Source organism: Symphodus melops, assembly GCF_947650265.1.
Source record: "Symphodus melops genome assembly, chromosome: 20".
Classification (NCBI taxonomy): domain Eukaryota; kingdom Metazoa; phylum Chordata; class Actinopteri; order Labriformes; family Labridae; genus Symphodus; species Symphodus melops.
The window spans coordinates 3,692,677-3,709,603 of NC_136710.1; the positions used below are offsets into that span (position 1 = coordinate 3,692,677).

General features: G+C 42.7%; 1 protein-coding gene across 1 annotated transcript in view; it reads right to left on the reverse strand.

Moving 5' to 3' along the window:
- Window positions 1-3,762: 3,762 nt before the first annotated feature.
- Window positions 3,763-16,927, reverse strand: part of arhgef40 (Rho guanine nucleotide exchange factor (GEF) 40) — a 36,783-nt gene continuing 23,618 nt past the window's right edge. The window contains exons 21-27 of the mRNA XM_079371674.1: window positions 16,337-16,543; window positions 13,847-14,026; window positions 13,528-13,708; window positions 11,423-11,533; window positions 8,435-8,544; window positions 6,734-6,777; window positions 3,763-6,592 (exon numbers count right to left, since the gene is read on the reverse strand). Of these exons, the coding sequence (XP_079227800.1) occupies window positions 6,751-6,777; window positions 8,435-8,544; window positions 11,423-11,533; window positions 13,528-13,708; window positions 13,847-14,026; window positions 16,337-16,543 (816 nt within the window). The 3' untranslated portion in view covers window positions 3,763-6,592; window positions 6,734-6,750. The remainder of the gene's footprint in view (window positions 6,593-6,733; window positions 6,778-8,434; window positions 8,545-11,422; window positions 11,534-13,527; window positions 13,709-13,846; window positions 14,027-16,336; window positions 16,544-16,927) is intronic.

Consider the following 16,927-nt stretch of genomic DNA (forward strand, 5'->3'; position numbering starts at 1 on the left):
CTGAAAGTGCATACATGTACGGATGCATTTTCTGTCTCCTGATGTGTCCCTGCAACTGTTTGTCTGTGTGTGTGTGTGTGTGTGTGTGTGTGCTCACAGTACATATGTGTACGTGTTTGCGGCTGCCACAATGGCATCATCACCCGCCCCTGACGCTTTGATTGTTTTCTCCGCAGCAGCAGAAATGCACCAATTAATATTCAGAGAGTGAGTGAGACAGACGCACATACACACACACACACACACACACACACACACACACACACACACACAAGAAAAAAAACAAAACAACAAAAAAAAGAAACAGCCGTGAGGGAGGGAGATGGGGAGGGAGGTGTGATGGAGAGAGAGGGGGGCACAGAAAGAGAGAGAGAGAGAGAGAGAAAGAATTGGGGGAGATGAAATAAAAGACGTGGAAAGAGTGTGTGTGTGTGTGTGTGTGTGTGTGTAAGATGGAGTGAGATAAGGGGTGAGGGTGGAGGGGTGAGGGGTGTAGAGATGGAGGGGGATGAAATCTGATAGATGTTTGAGTAAAAACAAGGGAGGCAGAGGAAGAAAGGAGTGAGGGATGAGGCTGAGGAGGGGTGAGGAGGAGAGGATCAATATGTACATATTCAGTGAGATATGGTGGGAAATCAATTTGAGGAGGGGGGGGGAGAATTGATTCGGGGGGAGGAAGAGGAGGTGGAGTGGGGGGGGTCATGGGGAAGGAGGGAGGGAAGGAGACGACGGAGGAGGAGGAGGAGGAGGAGTGCAGAGGTGGAGTGATATGTGGCTACGGCTGCTGTCCTTTTTGTCGCAGTGTCAGGGTATTGATACTGTAATACACCCCCCCCCCCTCCTTCCCCCCCTCGCCCCCAATCCTCCACCCTCCACCCCACACAGACACACCACCACCACCCTCTCCATCACAATGCTGCCGTGACAACGGCTGTCGCGGCGACGCCTACTGGCACAATGCAGCCACAATACAGAGGGCACTGAAGCATCACACACTCAGAGAGAGAGAGAGAGAGAGAGAGAGAGAGAGAGAGAGAGAGAGCAGGCCAAAGAGAGAGAGAAAGAGAGAGAGAGGTGGAGATTAAGAGAGAAGGAGGGAGAAAAGATGGATGGAAAGGGGGAAAAAGGGGATGGAGTTGGAGGAGAGAGAAGGAGAAGACGTGGATTGATGGAGAGACAGGAGAGGGAGAGAGAGAGAGAGTGAGGGGAGAGGAAGGAGGAGAGATATGGCGGGATAATATTACATGTGTAAATGCTGGAGGGTGTGTGCCCATAGAAACATGTTTAATGGCTTTTATGATTGCAGGGAAGGTTGTGTGAGGTGTGTTTTTATGGCAAAGTGATGAACGCACTGCATGTGCATTCAACATGGTATTTATTGTGTGGCTGTGTGGCTCCATGTTGGATGTATTGATTTATAAACCTTCCCATGTCTAGACAGTGTGTGTGTGTGTGTGTGTGTGTGTGTGTGTGTGTATGGATTTATGAACAAGAATGCATTTACAGCCTCTTATTAAAGTAGACTTTTAGACATAATTCAAATATTTTGCATAATAAGCGTCAGATTATGCTTTTAAGAATTTGTATTTTCTCGACTGTTAAAATCTTGCTACCTGTCATTTATCTCATATAAAATAAAAATGGCTGCCCTATCTTAAAGGATATATTTATATGCTTATCTCTGAGGTATTTTATTGTTTTTTGTATTGGGAACATTTCAAAAATATTCACCGCAAAAAGAAACTTTACAAGTTGGAGAAGCACGGTTTCCAATGATGACTTTTCACAATAAAACACAGAAATTATGCCTGAAACATCGAATTTCGAGCTTTTGTTCGGAGTTCATTGGATTGCTTCTTTGCGCTCTGAATCAACGTTTTTCAAAACTTGAACTTAAAGAAGAGAAAACTGATCAAAAACAGTGATGGTGTGTTTTTACCTGGCAAAGTTTCAAACACTGTCAATGTGTTTGTAACGGTGTAATTGACGAGGCTGCCCGAGAGTTTCGGTAATCAAAAACAAGATGGTACCCAATATTGGGCCACGTCTTAGTGTGACATCCCTCCTCTGATGTCTCGAAACCATCAGTGTGAATCTGATGATCAAAGGCACTGGAGATAGATCATAAATCAATCTGATTACCTGAAGGTCATGAGCTCACTGATTGGGATACTTGGTTTTATTTTGAAGGCAATAATTGTTTTGTTTTTTTAAGATTTATTTTGGGGCTTTTTGTAGAGATAAGAGTGGAAATATTCAGAAATCAGAGAGAGAGAGAGAGAGAGGAATTACGTGCAGGATCAGATTTGAGCCCGGACCATCCGCCTGCAGCCTCCGTACATGGGACGTGCACACTAACCACTGGGCCACTAGCGCCCCAATAATATTCTTTTATACTCAGTATATTGATATTATTATATTGATATTCTGTTTTTTTTTGTGCCCCATAACTGCAACTGGTTTGTCTTTTTAAATTGTTCTGACATTTTTACTTACGGAAGGTTTTTGTGTTTAAACAAATAACATGAGAAGTGAGTTCAGCTGATTCCATAAAACAAAATAAAGTCAAATGAACGTTGAAACACTTAAACCAGGTTCGTTGACGATGTCAAACTTGTTTTCAAAGCTGTTCAAAAATAAGAAATGTATACAGAATCACATATATACACACACACTTCCTGCTTTGACCTCCCCTTCACTAAAATGTCTGCGGCGGCATTTTACTGTATCTCCCCCCAACATGCGCTCTCATTTACAAAAGGAACGCTTGGCTGGCTGCCTATAAGTCAGTTTATCCGCGTGAGATGACCAACGTCCCTCTTTTTCTGTCTTTTTTTTCTCCCCTCTCACTATCTCATACAGTGTGTGTGTGTGTGTGTGTGTGTGTATGATCTATAGTTCCCTGCCTCCCCCTCCTCCTCCTCCCTCCATCCTTTCTCCCTCCCTCACCCTAACCCTTCTTAATATGATGTAAAAAGCTAATCGCATGCAAATGTCTGTTGTCCCGGTAACCGGGCCTGAAAAATCCCTTTGATGTTTCCCCCGACTCATTCTCTTCACGTTCTCTTTGTTCGCCACAGTCTCGCTGCTTTGTCAACATCCCCCCTTTTACCCCGCTCGCTCTCTCTCCTTCATCCATTCTGCAGCTCACTCGGCCCTCTCTTAGCTCTCTCCATTATGAAAAAAAAAAAAAGTTCTAACTCTACTTTGTGTCTCCCTCTTTCTATAAGCCCCCCTCTCTATTCTTCCTCTCCTTTTTTTTCCGTCTTCTCTCCCCCTCGTGCTCCTGCTCTCCCCCTTGACTGTGCCTCTCTGTCTGTCTGCCCCTTCGCCCTCGCTCATTTCCCATCATTCCCACCTACTGTCTCCTGTCCTTCTCCTCTGTCGCTCCCTTTCTCTCTCTCCCTCGGTTCTGCCCCTTCCTCTCCTCCCCTCCCTCCCACCTCCTCTTTGCCCGGCCTTTATCTCTCATTCCTCTCTCTCTCTCCATGTCCCTCACATGCACAGATGGACACACACTCGCTCTCAAACTGCCCTCCCCTGCTTTGGAGAATTTGATCCCTGGAACTATTTGATATGGCGCTGCACTGTAGTTATCTAATCGTCCTGCTCTTTGTGAGGCCTGGAGGAAGCAGCAGCACAGCTGGTCCTCAGATGAGAGACCCCCACTCATTAGAGCCAGTTTAAGGTTGGGAGGTTAGAGGTTTCACTTTTAAGGTTTTGACCTGCTGCAAGGTTCAAACACCACTTTTTAACCCCACAGCCACTTTGCCATCCAGTTTTAATTCAACACAGAGAATATAAAACAGTAAAAAAAAAAAAAAAGGTACAATATCAAGTAAGCTTAACATGCAGTTCAAACATTCCTTCAAAAAAAATGTAAACATCAGGCAGATGTGTCATAGCAAAAAAAAAGCAAGATAAGTTTCTTTACATAATACTGCCTTGTTGTAGCACACAAAAACAGAGGATTTTTGCATATGACAATCCATACTGCAGTACAAATGAAAGATGGTGTTCATTACATTGCTTCCAATATAACCCAATGTACCAGACAGCTAAAGGCTATGAAGTGTACGAGGCTCCTCCGAAGCCAACAAATTACATATTGATTCAGAGACGGCTCAATAGCCATTTGCAATTTTTGAATTTGGATGCAGATATGAAACGTGCTAAATCTGATAACGGCGACAAAGTGTTGCTGCTGTCTGCAGTCTCGGGCTTAACCTCCCGCTGCTCTCGCTACCTGATGGTTCCATTTTGTACCTTAAGCGTGATATCGTTTGATATGTATACACATGCTACCCAATCAAATCCTGTGAGTGGATGATTACAGGCTTTACTGACTGTATGCCTGCTGTTATAATCAATGAACTACAACTATATATGGAATACCGAAACCTTTCTCTAGAAAACAACAAACACGTAGTAGATGTGTTGTCCATCATGTTCTCGCTGTAAAAATCTTATTTTCCTGATAGAAAGACTTTTAATAAAACTACAAAGTATAACATACTTCCAGTCTTTGGCGTGGCAGACGTTTAGTTTTGGAGGTGGCAGTTGTATCCGTTGCGCGTAGCGTTCATTTTGATTATTATCCCTTTCAGTCTCTGCTGCCACTGGGAGTCAATTGTTACTCTCAATAAAGTAAAAAAAAAACTTATCAAATTTGTTGTCAAAAGTTGGAAGGATTAAATCGACACCCCTCTAATGTCAGAGATCTGTATGGATCTTCAAGCTCAACCAGTTGGTTAGCCTAGCTTAGCATGGAGCCTGGAAGCAGAGGGAAACAGATTCAGCTTAACTTAAGAGTCGACTCACAACCACCTATGTAATCAGGTTATATCGTCTTTGTTACATCGTGATGCATGTTTCTACATTGAAGTCTAACTACAATGTTTCAGATAAACCAACATGGATGACAATTGAGGTAACGCTCCAGAATTTAACATGCTTTTTAACTTTTCAGTCATTTGTTGTCATACAGATTAAATGACAAATAATTGACTGGTTAAGAAATATTAACCTGGGAGATTTGGAGGTGCTGGGACATGTGTCACCTTTAGGATGAGTCAAGCTAACTGCTCTCTGCTCTGCATTTTATGCTAGGCTAGGCTAATAAGCTAGTTCCTGAAAGCCTCATAGTTAGACCTACTGACACAAAAGTGGTATCATTTTTGTCAGTTAAACTCGGCCAAGGAAGACACATTATATATCAATATCAAAAAACTTTTAAATTTCTAATATTTTTAACACATTTAAGGCAGTATATTGCTAACACTTTTTGAGCTGTCGCCTCAAACTCAGAGTCAAACCTTTGGGTGGGTTGCAGAGGTGATTTGCGGTTCGACTTTTCAGAATAGAATCAACTGGTTCATGACTTTTAGCTGCAAGCAGACGACAGTTAAACTGGAATATAACAGAGATCCACCTTTCTCCATTTGATGGAGCGAGATTTCCAATCAGTAAAGCTATGACTAAACGCAACAACAATGCTTCTTTGTACACTAATCAACATTGCACAGACACCCATTGTACACCTTTGGCATAAAACGAATGGCACCTCATATTAAAAGGTCTGAAATGAAATTCAATATAAGTGCCTTTCAGTACACTTCAAAAAACTTAAAAGCAGTAAAAAGCTCATATAGCTGACATAAGTTATACTTCAAAGTAGACTTCATACATTTGGCCCTTGAATAGTTGCCACCGTTGAAATATTTTAGCTTAAACAAACACTGTAAAATAATCCTCAGCTGGTAGATATGTAACAGTAAAACTGCCCCGTTCATCTTTAAGGCCTCGATAACCGTACGAGTCCAGATGTAGTCACTGTACCAGGCTGTAAAGCGGCCTCAGTGAGAGTGTGAGCGTGTGAATAGTGCTCCACTGTCTTATAACAATAAGAAGGACTGCATACGTAGAGGGACAATGCGTGCGTCTCATTTACATACAGCAGATGCAATCACACCTGACCTATGCCGTGTTGTTCTGCACACAGAGCCTACAGTACTGCATTCAGCGTTCAGAAATGACAGAGTACATAAAACATTCTTAATCTGCCATCCTACGGTGGATCTACGCCCGTGTATGTCTCACTTCCTGTCTTATTATCAGATGTTGGAGCATGTGATGTGTACAGTCAGTCAGCCAGCCAGTCAGTGGTTCAGACCGAGTGGTTTGGCCTAGTGGGGAGCCGCGGGGCAGACAATGGCCGCACTGTGTGGCTGAAGTGCCTTCGGTGTCAATGACTCTGCCAGCAACTGAGACTGGCAGATCCAAAATGGCGGAAGCGCACAGCAGAGCCCCGCTGGTGCTTGTCATGGTCTGAACAGGGCCGTTTTGATCCTTTTTGGAGGCAGCTTTTTTCTTTTCTTTTTTTATCTGAGCTGGAAGGGGGACACAGTGCAGCGCTGCTCCGGCTAATCTGCTGGCATTTTATTTGTTTTAGGGAGGTGAAGGGAGAGCGAGTCTGTGGGGGAAGTTCAAACTCTCTTTTTTTTGTCTTCCAGCTCCTTCAAAAATCCAGTATGGCGCGCCCAGAGGTGCAATTGAGATGTTTAAATCTTCAGAATAGTCCAGGATCCAGTTTCTGGTAGAGAAGAAAGTAAAATGAAAAAGCTTATTTCACATCTAATTTGAGCATTTTCAAGACACGGGTGGTGCCAGAGCAAGACAATTATTGAAAGAGCTTTAAAAAAAAAAAAAAACGTTAAAGAATAGAGTGACTTACTTTAAATGAGATGAAAGTTACACAGCCGTAGATGGGGACTGACTCTGAGGGAGGAAGAGAGAAAAAAAAAAACACAATCAGAAACAGTCTTTTTTTTTTTTTTTTTTTTAAACGTGCCAAAGCGTGCGTGTCCGTGGGCACGAGCGTCAATCCTCCCTCTGTTGTCGAATATGTGCATATCGCTGTCTGTGTGTTTGCCCTATCTGTTTATGCTGCGTGTGTCCGTCTGTCTGTCAATCTGTTCCTCGCACAGTCTGTTTGCCAATCTGTCATATTCTGTTTGCAGGATAAGGAGATTGAGAAGAGTGTGTGTGTGTGTGTGTGTGTGTGTGTGTTGACACAGCACATTCATTTGCACCTGAGAGATGGCAGGCAGGTATTTATGTGTCCTTACAGCAGAGACGATACATTGTCTTCTCTTAACTAGCCTTCAGCTGTTTGCAAAATATCAGTCATGTGAAGGTTACTTGAAAATGGCAATAATACATTTTTTAAAAGTGGAAAAGTGTCTCGAAAGAAGAAGAAACAATGTATGAACATCAGGGTCATTGCTATTTAGACAAACAGCATCTAAGATGAACAGAGCTAACAATGGAAGTACTATACTTTGTCTCCTTCTGTTTGCGTTACTGATGCTGTCAAATAAAGGAACAATGTTTTACATTGACGGTTGATGTGTTTGCTATGTTTGCAGTTTGATGCCTCCATTAAAGGTTTCTTTTTTTGGGCTTTTTATGTCTTTATTTGGAGAGACAGGACAGTAAATAGAGTCAGAAATAAAGGGGGATGACGTGCAGAAATAGAGCCACAGGTTGGATTTGAACCCGGGCCGACAGCTTAAAAGGACTATTGCTTTCGTAAATGGGACGCAGCCTTACCGCTAGGCCATCTGCGCCTCCAACTTGTTTTTTCAAAGTCTGGTTTTAAAAGACGGAGTTTAGTTCACGGTGAGAAGGCAGACTCAGAGGGCAAAACGAACACCGAGCTGTGGGAGTGTCACCCACCTGGGGGAGGGGTTACTGCCCTTTGTGATGTCACAAAGGGAAAATCTACAAACGGCCTGTTTGAGCAGACATTTTCTGAAAAAAATGGAGTAAGCGGAAGACGCAGAGGATGGACTTTTCTCATAATTGGGCGACTTTGTAGACAGAATAGAGACACATGTTAGTGTTAGAACAACATGGTAGCAACCATGACCTTTTAATGCTGACCACTGAAATGTAACAACGTTTTTCCTCGAGTCAGATTGGATGTGCCAACTTTAAATGTTTTCCTTTTAAAGGGATTTTTTTTTTATTTTTATTTTTAGCAATATTAAGCTGTAAATGCTCTATATTCACATCATAACATCTACGTTCTCTGTAGGTTAGCCGGCTGAGTGAACTGACACGAGTGTCAACCAGTGCAGAGTTTGAAAGAACGCTCTGCTAATTAAACATCTCAACGTTTATCTTTCAACATATTTGGCATTGCAAACTCCACCCTGATAGTTCTTGGACCATAAGGAAGTCTAATAACGGGCTTCTTAGACTTCCTGATAAGTATTGGTCCCAGTGGGCCAAACCCTGACTTTAATCATCACTTCACATTCCTCACATTTCATAGTCTATATTTAAACACGGTGAAGTTTTGGGGTAAACTCTGGGCAAACATGAATGCTTTTTAGAGTCACAGGATCATGAGTGCGGTTAACTCCCCCACCTGGGAGTAACTTGTTGATCCAGAGCTTCTCCGGGGGTCCCTCCCAGACGCCGGGGATCCCCCCTCCTTCTGACTGCCGACGGAGGAGGAGTCTGAGCAGCTACTGTGGACTGAGAGAGAGAGAGAGAGAGAGAGAGAGGTTAACAGCTTCCATGAAAACACAGTGGATCTACTTTAACAGGTTTTATAAATATTATATATATATATATATATATATATTTTTTTTTTTCTGCAGCAGGTTGTAGAGTAAATATACTGAAACCATCCTGCAACACTCCCCTCACATGTCTGCACATTCAGAAGGTACAAACCACATTCCCATAATATTCTCTTTGAGTCACAAACAGGAGAACTGGGGGGAAAGGAGAGACAAAGAAAGAAAGAGGAGTCAGAGAGAGAGAGAGTGCCTTTCTCTCTCTCTCTCTCTCTCTCTCTCTCTCTCTCTCTCATCCTGTTCAATGAATTTCTAACACTGTGCTCTGTCCCGGAGGACAATTCATGCATTGAAATCGAGAGCCGCTGCACTCAATGAGACACCTGGTGAGCAGTGCGTGCATTACACCCGGCTATGAATGGGAAATGACTTTGGCTCGAGGGCAGCAGTGGCCTTTTGAGACTGGATGGTGGGTCTGGAATCTGAGCTTTATATTTATGGTTGTGTGTTTTTGATTTGATTCTTTTTTTTTTTTTGGTGTTTTAACTCCATGGTCAGGCTTTGTTTCTTAAAGGGACACTCCACCGTTACACAATGGACGTAACAGATTTTTTTTTTTTTTTTTTTTTTAACGAGTGGTCTTGGGGTGTTGTTTATGCCTTACATGGTTTCTCTCTGAGTTTGTAATTCCCTCAGGTTTTTTTTTTTTTTTCATTTTTTTTTTTCAATTTAAGTTGTGACTAACACTCAGTGAATTCAGCAGGGAGCTATTGTGAACCTGTTGCTGATTAGCAGTGTAGGAGGAGAGGGCTCTTATGCTGCTGACAGCATTAATAGTAAGAGCAATTCTAATTTTTTTTTTTTTTTTTACAAAGACTTGAATGAATTTGGCATAAAATTTGCAGATCTGATGTCTTCATACTGCAGGCTGAACAATGACTGGATATGTTCAAAGAGCTCGGCAGTGAACTAGAACATATTTCAATCTTTCACAAGAGTTAGTTTTCAAATTTAATCTTCTACATAGCAGCCTTTAATTACTTGTTTATATTTTTAGTTAATTGTTAATATTTAATGTTTACATCTGCACAAAGACAGCACAGTCTTCCAAAGGTACATTTCTTGCGTGTTAAACAATTCTGGCCAATAAATCTGATTCTGATAAATGGGGAATAGAGGGTCAAAACTTTGAATACAATTTAATCATCGTATATGTGTAGGTTCTCAGTCACCCGGGTCATGGTCACTGTCAAAGCTTCATCTTAAGGTGGATCGAATGGTTAAAAATCTCTTTCACTTCTCCAAGAGCTGAACGAACTCCAACCAGTCCAGGCTCCTTTGATCAGGCTTCAATATGATTATGTGCGATGTTTGGGGACTTTCATTTTGAAGCCTCAAATCTGGTATTTAGGAAGTAACATCTTATTTTTCTCCAGCCAGCTGACCCCTGCTGGCCATGAGAAAAAAATGCAGGTTAAAGGCCTTTTCCACCTGTTGTGTTTATTCAGACCAGTGAGTCTGTAAATCCTCTTTATAAATTCAGTCTATGTATGCCACAGTTTTCCGGAGCTTTTGAGCATCTTTTAGCCTTTTGTTTTTATTGTTTTTAAAGCACTTAACTTGACTGTCATCGCAGGTCTTGTTAGCTCCACGAATAGCCGCTATAGGGATATTATATTATAGCGTTATTATCCTAGTTTGTCAAACAGGAAGTTGAATAGAGACTAACCAGCTGGTAAAAAGGGAGGAAAATGTTCAAAAAGAGTAAAAATTGAACACTAAGTAGGTGCTTGTTTAAATTCTGGCGATCAATCCAGGAGAGTAGGCCCCTTAACCAGAGCTACAACCCATTTGTGGCTACAGCGCCCGCTAATGGCGAGAGGCTGTGTTGCAATTTAGAGTATAAAACCAACATATAAACCACTTGTAACTCGTGTCGACTAGTGAGGGTCATGACTTCTAAACGTTTAAAACTGTTTCTTTTAAATGGGATTTAAATTGGTTTAAAACGTTTCTGCTGCCATAAAAAGAAAGCAGATAAATCCTGGTATGGCTACATGTGACGAATACAATAATAAAACTATGTTTTACTTTCACTTGAATAACACAAAAATCTGTTATGGAATAATGAGGTAGATCTGATCCTGCTAAGAGTCGATGTAAAAACCTTGAAGCTCAGAAATCTGCAGATGTTCTCTTAAAAAAGACCACCAGCATTTCAGGCTGAATATTTCCTTTCATATTCGCCGTGTGTGGTTACAGTACAGGATGACAAAGCTCCGGTTTAACAGAGACTGAAGTCTGTCATGGGATTTGATCATAGCGGCGCTGAAACGTGTTCCCATAATGGAGCTCACATATTCTCGGCAAATTTCTCAGTGTGAGACAAATATCAAAAATTCATAGAGTCGCCCGGGGGCATGAGATTGAGAAGAAAAAAAAACATGTAGTGTGTTATTACCTTGTCACATGGGAAGATTCACATAGGACCCGTTTTTGTTTCCTGTCTGTAATCTCAAGAACACATCGCTTCAGCTCAGGAAGCAACGTGAACAATTCAGTAATCTAATCGGGTAAATTTAAACCTCGTGATTTCCTGGAGCTGCTTTTTTGACTGATGACAGTTTGGACTTCCTGTATTTGTAAGGTGAGATAAGAAATAAAAAAAAAAACCTGTGCCAAAGACTACTTTTATGCCAGTTCTTTACCCTCTGAAACACATTAATAATTCAAATCTGTGTCTCTTCCAAAGAGCACAGTGGTTCTTCATAGGTAGCTGCTCTAACCCACACACACTGTATTAGCGGGACATGTGTTTGTCCCTCTGAGCTCACCTCTGTCGTTCAGACTGTAGATGGAGTCCAGCTCAGAGCCTGGAGTCCCTGTGGCGTCCAGCAGCAGCTTACTGGAAACTGCCATACACAGCGTCTCCTTCAGACACAACTCTGGAAGAAACAAAGAGGACAACACATTTTTTTAAATGTTTATTTCACACCAGAGGTCACGTGACTTCACTGGCTGCTTACACTTCCTCGATTAGCTAGATCTAGTTTAACTAGATCAGTTAAACTGCAGTTAACACAAGTCCATGCACATTTGTTGTTTTTCGCACGTCTTTGCACAGTATCTTGAAATTTTTGTAACTCTATAGTTTTATTCGTCTCCTTTATATTTTGCATATATTTTTAAAATCTTTCTACTGTTAGTTTACGTGTGGCTAAGAGAATTTTTTTATTTTTTTTTCTCGATTTTTCTGTCACATCCAGCAAATGAACAATAAAGACGACTTTGACTTTGTAAACGTCATCACAGGATTACTTGACCGTTAAAGTTTCAAAACCCTGTAACTCAGCCGCCTGTCGTTAACCCGGTCCGTAGCTAAAGCTGAACAGCCACCGCCGTAATGCTCTTCTACCTGGATGTAAACCAGCACTGTGGACAGGTACAGTAGCATCTCATAGCCTGAAGCGGTTTGTCAGTATTTTGATCCAGGAAATTAAGCTGGAAAAGGAAAGTAAGCCGTGTCGGGTTAAACTGGCGTATTAACTGGAGCAATGGTTTGGCACATTCAGCACAAGCAAGTGGGCGTTAACCTGCGAGGAGGGTCGAATGCAGGTGGTGCTAACATTGCTAACTTTAGCTACACTGCAAACCTATTTAATAAGATCACATGCACCTTGTTACAGAACACTAAACAAAACAAACAGGCGGCTGAGGCTCAGCTGGGAGTGTTGGTCGTCGCCGAACCTGAAGGTCAGGGGTTCGATTCTCAGCTCCTGTCGCTACTTTTCCGACATGTCTGGAGTCCAATAATAACCTTTGAGTTGATTTATAGTGTAAAGATGTAACATTACAATCTTAAACTAGTAAACCTATAATATCCAAGTGTCTTTTTAAAAGTAGACCAAATCTGAATTTACATTTGTGTTGAATCAACAGGGAGATTTGTAGCATGAAACCCCCCCATGAGGGTGTCATGGGGGGGGGGGGGACTGGGGAGAGAATGGATTTTTTTTTCTTTTTTTTTTCACTGTTTGGGTGCTCTAAACAATAACATTGGAACACAAAGTGATCAGTGTCTAAAACGTGTCAGCTCTTCTTTCGATGCCAGCTGCTGTGCATTTGATCCAGTGTGTTAGTGAAACCTGAGCCGGCAGCAGGAAGAGATCCAGAGATGAGAGGTTTCATAGATACCAGGAGGAGGATATGAAACGTGATCGCCTCAGTGGCTGTGCTTGGAAAGCAGACGAGACTGCCGCTTATATTTTTAATGCCTTCTGTATTAATAGAACACAAAAGGTAACGACATACCCTGGATGGAGTTACGCAGAGAAATCTGATTTGCTATAACCTATATCTTTGTAAGCCCGCCTTCAAAATAAAAGCTTCAACAATTTAACCACTGACTAAGATTAGATTTGCTTCTAGTGCTGGGGCCCTTGGCAAACATTCCTTGGGGGCCCCTCCCACTAGCGTCCATTATAATTTTCACAGTAATAATGCGGGCAACACTTAACATTGAGAGTCAGCGCTGTCGGACGGGGCCCCATTAGGGAGGTATCCTACTGTCATTGCAAAATGTGCACATTTTGAGGCCTTGCTTTGGTTTACATTTTGTCTTGCCATTTGGGCCCCCACCTGTCTGGGGCCCCAAGCAGCGTGTCTGACTAAGATTCAACTGACTTAGCATTGCAATCAAAAGATGAACAGTTTGAAATGAGATGAAAGAAAAAACACTCGGCAGAGGGAGAGCTATCTTCTTGAATTCAAAGTCACAGCGAAAACTCAAATTGTAAAGATGTGTGATATAAGTCAAACACTGATTATCTGAATTAATAAATTGATCTAGTTTCAAGACGCTTCAGGAAAAAACATTTTTGGCAGAGAGTTCAGGCCTTTTCTTATTGGCGTACTGTCTCTTTAAATAAGGTGTTGACACCTGTGTTGTTGATGGCGTGAGTCCACAGCAGGTGGGCGATGTCGTGAGTCCAGGCCACTTTGTGGTCCCGGTCCTTCGCCTGCAGCGTGATGCAGTCTTTGGTTCGAGGAGCGTGTCGGACCCAAACCTCGAACTTGAGCCCGTCGTCCCCTACGCTCTGAGTCAGACCCATCTCCCCCGTCTGCCAGATGAAAACACCACAAATTAAAGAAAAAGCCTGGAACACAGTAAAGACTGAGACGAGACGTTTCCTCAAAACTCGTTTTTTTTTTTCGGAGGAGAGAAAAAACAAGCCGAGAGGCAGAGTCGGCGTGCGCACCTTGATGCTGTGTTTGTAGCTGTAGGCGCTGCGTCCCGGGCCGGGGCTCTTCTGTTTGGTGAAGATGACGACGTGCTGGTAGAGGAAAATGTTCCTGATGCCAGCTCGCTTCCTCCGAGCTCCCCCGCACACCGTCAGCTCGCCCTGACGCACCAGCTCGCCGCGCTCCGCAACCGGGATCTGAAACACACACACACACACACACACATCATTTTAGGTGGCCTGAGGCAGAGACTCACGTAGCTCGTATGGCTTTATCTAAGTTTAAATATAAATAGTTTTCTTTTCTATTTCACCTCCTTCTGAATGAGTTCAGTTTGATTGTTGTAAATAACGTTTTGCTTTTAGCTCCCGTTGAGTTCATGGACAGTCTTCTGTATATTTCCTCTTCAATTTGTATTTTCTGTTTCTGTTTTATTGAGTTTTTGACTTGTTCGATTTCTGTACATCCGCTGCAGCGCAACAATATCTTATCTGATCTTTAGTCCAAGTCGTCAAGTCTCAAAATGAAGTGAAGTCTTCAAACCTGTGAGCACAAATCCAAGTCAAGTCTCAAGTCCCATCTGTACGCACTCAAGTGCGACTTGAGTCCGAGTTTCAAACGTGAGTTATCGTCGAGGAGAAAATTTCAAACTTCAAGAAAGAGGCTTCTTCTTGAGACTTTGAGTTATTGTCAAGTCAATAGAAAAGAACAAAGCAATATTATTATTATTATTATTATTATTATTATTGTTCCGGTGCCTTCCATGGTGACATTCTGACTTAACAAGGAGGCTTTCTTTGTGTCGGCTCTGTGCTGTAATTGGCGAGCTGACTCACTCCTTTTGTCAAAACTTGACTTCTTTGTTCATGTCAATTACGGAGTAAGAAGACTTGTCACAACTCCCACCAGACGCTCATCGAGGTCAATGAAAGTCACGTGTTGTGTCAAACTCCTCAGTGAGGCGTCAGAACGCGGCAGAAACGAGCAGCTCGACAAAAACAAGTCAAACGTTGTTTTTTTTTTCCCACTGCAGGTAAATGATTTGTTATTTTCATGGCAATCAGTTTGGACAGGATTTTTATTTTTAAACCTCGAGAGATGTGTGGGCCATGATGTAAGTGATACTTCACACTAATAATGAACACCTCTAACACACACACACACACACACACACACACACACACACTTGCACAAACTTTTTTTTTCTGTTAACTTGAAGAGCTTTTTCAGCACAATTTGGAAGAGCTCGATGGGAGTGTTTGTGCGGCTGTAGCGTGTGTGTGAGTGTGTGTGTGTGTGTGTGTGTGGGAGTCGAACATGCATCACGACTAGATTTGGATGATCCTGCTGTGTCAGAGAAGCACAATGTGGGGCAAGAGGCTGAAGTGTTATCTGATGTTTTTAACAGAGAACAGACGGGTGAGTCTGAAAGGAAACATCTCCTTCTCCTTCTTCTTCTTCTTCTTCTTCTTCTTCTTCTTCTTCTTCTTCTTCTTCTTCTTCTTCTTCTTCTTCTTCTTCTTCTTCTTCTTCTTCTTCTTCTTCTTCTTCTTCTTCTTCTTCTTCTTCTTCTTCTTCTTCTTCTTCTTCTTCTTCTTCTTCTTCGATTTTCTTTCTCTGTTTCTTTTTGTTTTCGAGTCTTTGCACTCAGACCACGTTTAAACAAACGACAGATGCTCCTTATTCGGGATTCTTGGAACATAATGGATGACAACTTTAACGTTGTTTCGCTCACAGACTCGTGCTGCGTTCCAGGTCACCTGGGAAGTGGGACATTTCCGAGTTCCCAGCCGCCCCCTGAACTCGTATCTGCTCGTCAGAAAGTGCGACGTGCATCAACCGTACGTCGAAGCCTTCACTACAGTGCTAATTAGCCGCTAACTCAATCACACCGATGGTGTCGTGCGAGTTCTCTTTTTGATGCCACGTTTGAATCTCAGTTTGTTTTTTAAAGGACCATTACGTAAGATTTGGACTGAAATCATACAACGAAGAGGTGGGACAAAGTCATTGTCTTGTAAGTCTTTAAGGCCTTTTTTGGTCTCAGGTCCCCGGTCCTGTCGACAAGCAGCACCTCTGGTTCTGTTGCTATGGCAACTAAACTATAGATATCAACGAGCACGGTGTTGGAATGTTTAAATATCCGCTCCCTCGACGATGCTCCCTCACTCGCTCTACGACGAGAGCTGCTGTGTTTCCTTGTGCACCAGAAAGTACATTTCTGTTGTGAAGAGCGGCAAAAAATTCAAATGAGATTCTGTTGATGCACTCCAAAGGATTCCTTTGAAGTTCTGTTTCAGCAGAGAGAAAAACACAGTATATTTTTCCTTTTCTAAATAAATAGGATTCGATCCCCCCGTTTGAATCAAACTGTAAATAATGAAGCGTAGCTGAAAAAGTGATGACACGGTTCTTCAGTCTCAGCTGCCCGACCTCGTCAACATGACTTTGATTCTCTAAGAAAAGAATCTGGGACTTGATTCACAAACTGGGACAGGCGTTCTCACCGGACATCCCGTGATGAGGTCGCTGGCCCGGAGGTCTTCGCCGTGGCGCTGGGCGTGTCTCAGGATGGAGAGGGCGGAGTCGGAGGCGGGGTTTATCCCTCCCAGCTCCTCCAGGGCCTCGCAGTACTGCTCCAGTCTCTGAGTGGGAGCCTGCAGACAGTGAGGGAAGGAGAGGGGGGAGAGCGGGGAGGCCGTGGGGAGTTTGGACTGAGAGAGAGAGAGAGAGAGAGAGCGAGCGAGCGAGAGAGAGAGAGGAGGGGGAGACGTGTTAGGATCGAGCATCACAACACACTTCACCATGATTCACTTCCCATGATGCATTTCACAGACAAAGAAAAAGAGGGACGTGAAGATGTTGGCGTTAAGAACTCTTCACAACGACAAGTGACAGAAAGGAAATACTACAAAATAAAAGCCTCTGAAGTTTCCTAAATCAAAACCTTTTTTTTGTAAAGGAACCAATAATAATCATGAATGTTGGCTTTTGGTGCACAAGTTAGCTTAGAGTCACACACACACACAGACACACACACACACACACACACACACACACACACACACACACACACACACACACACACACACACAAAG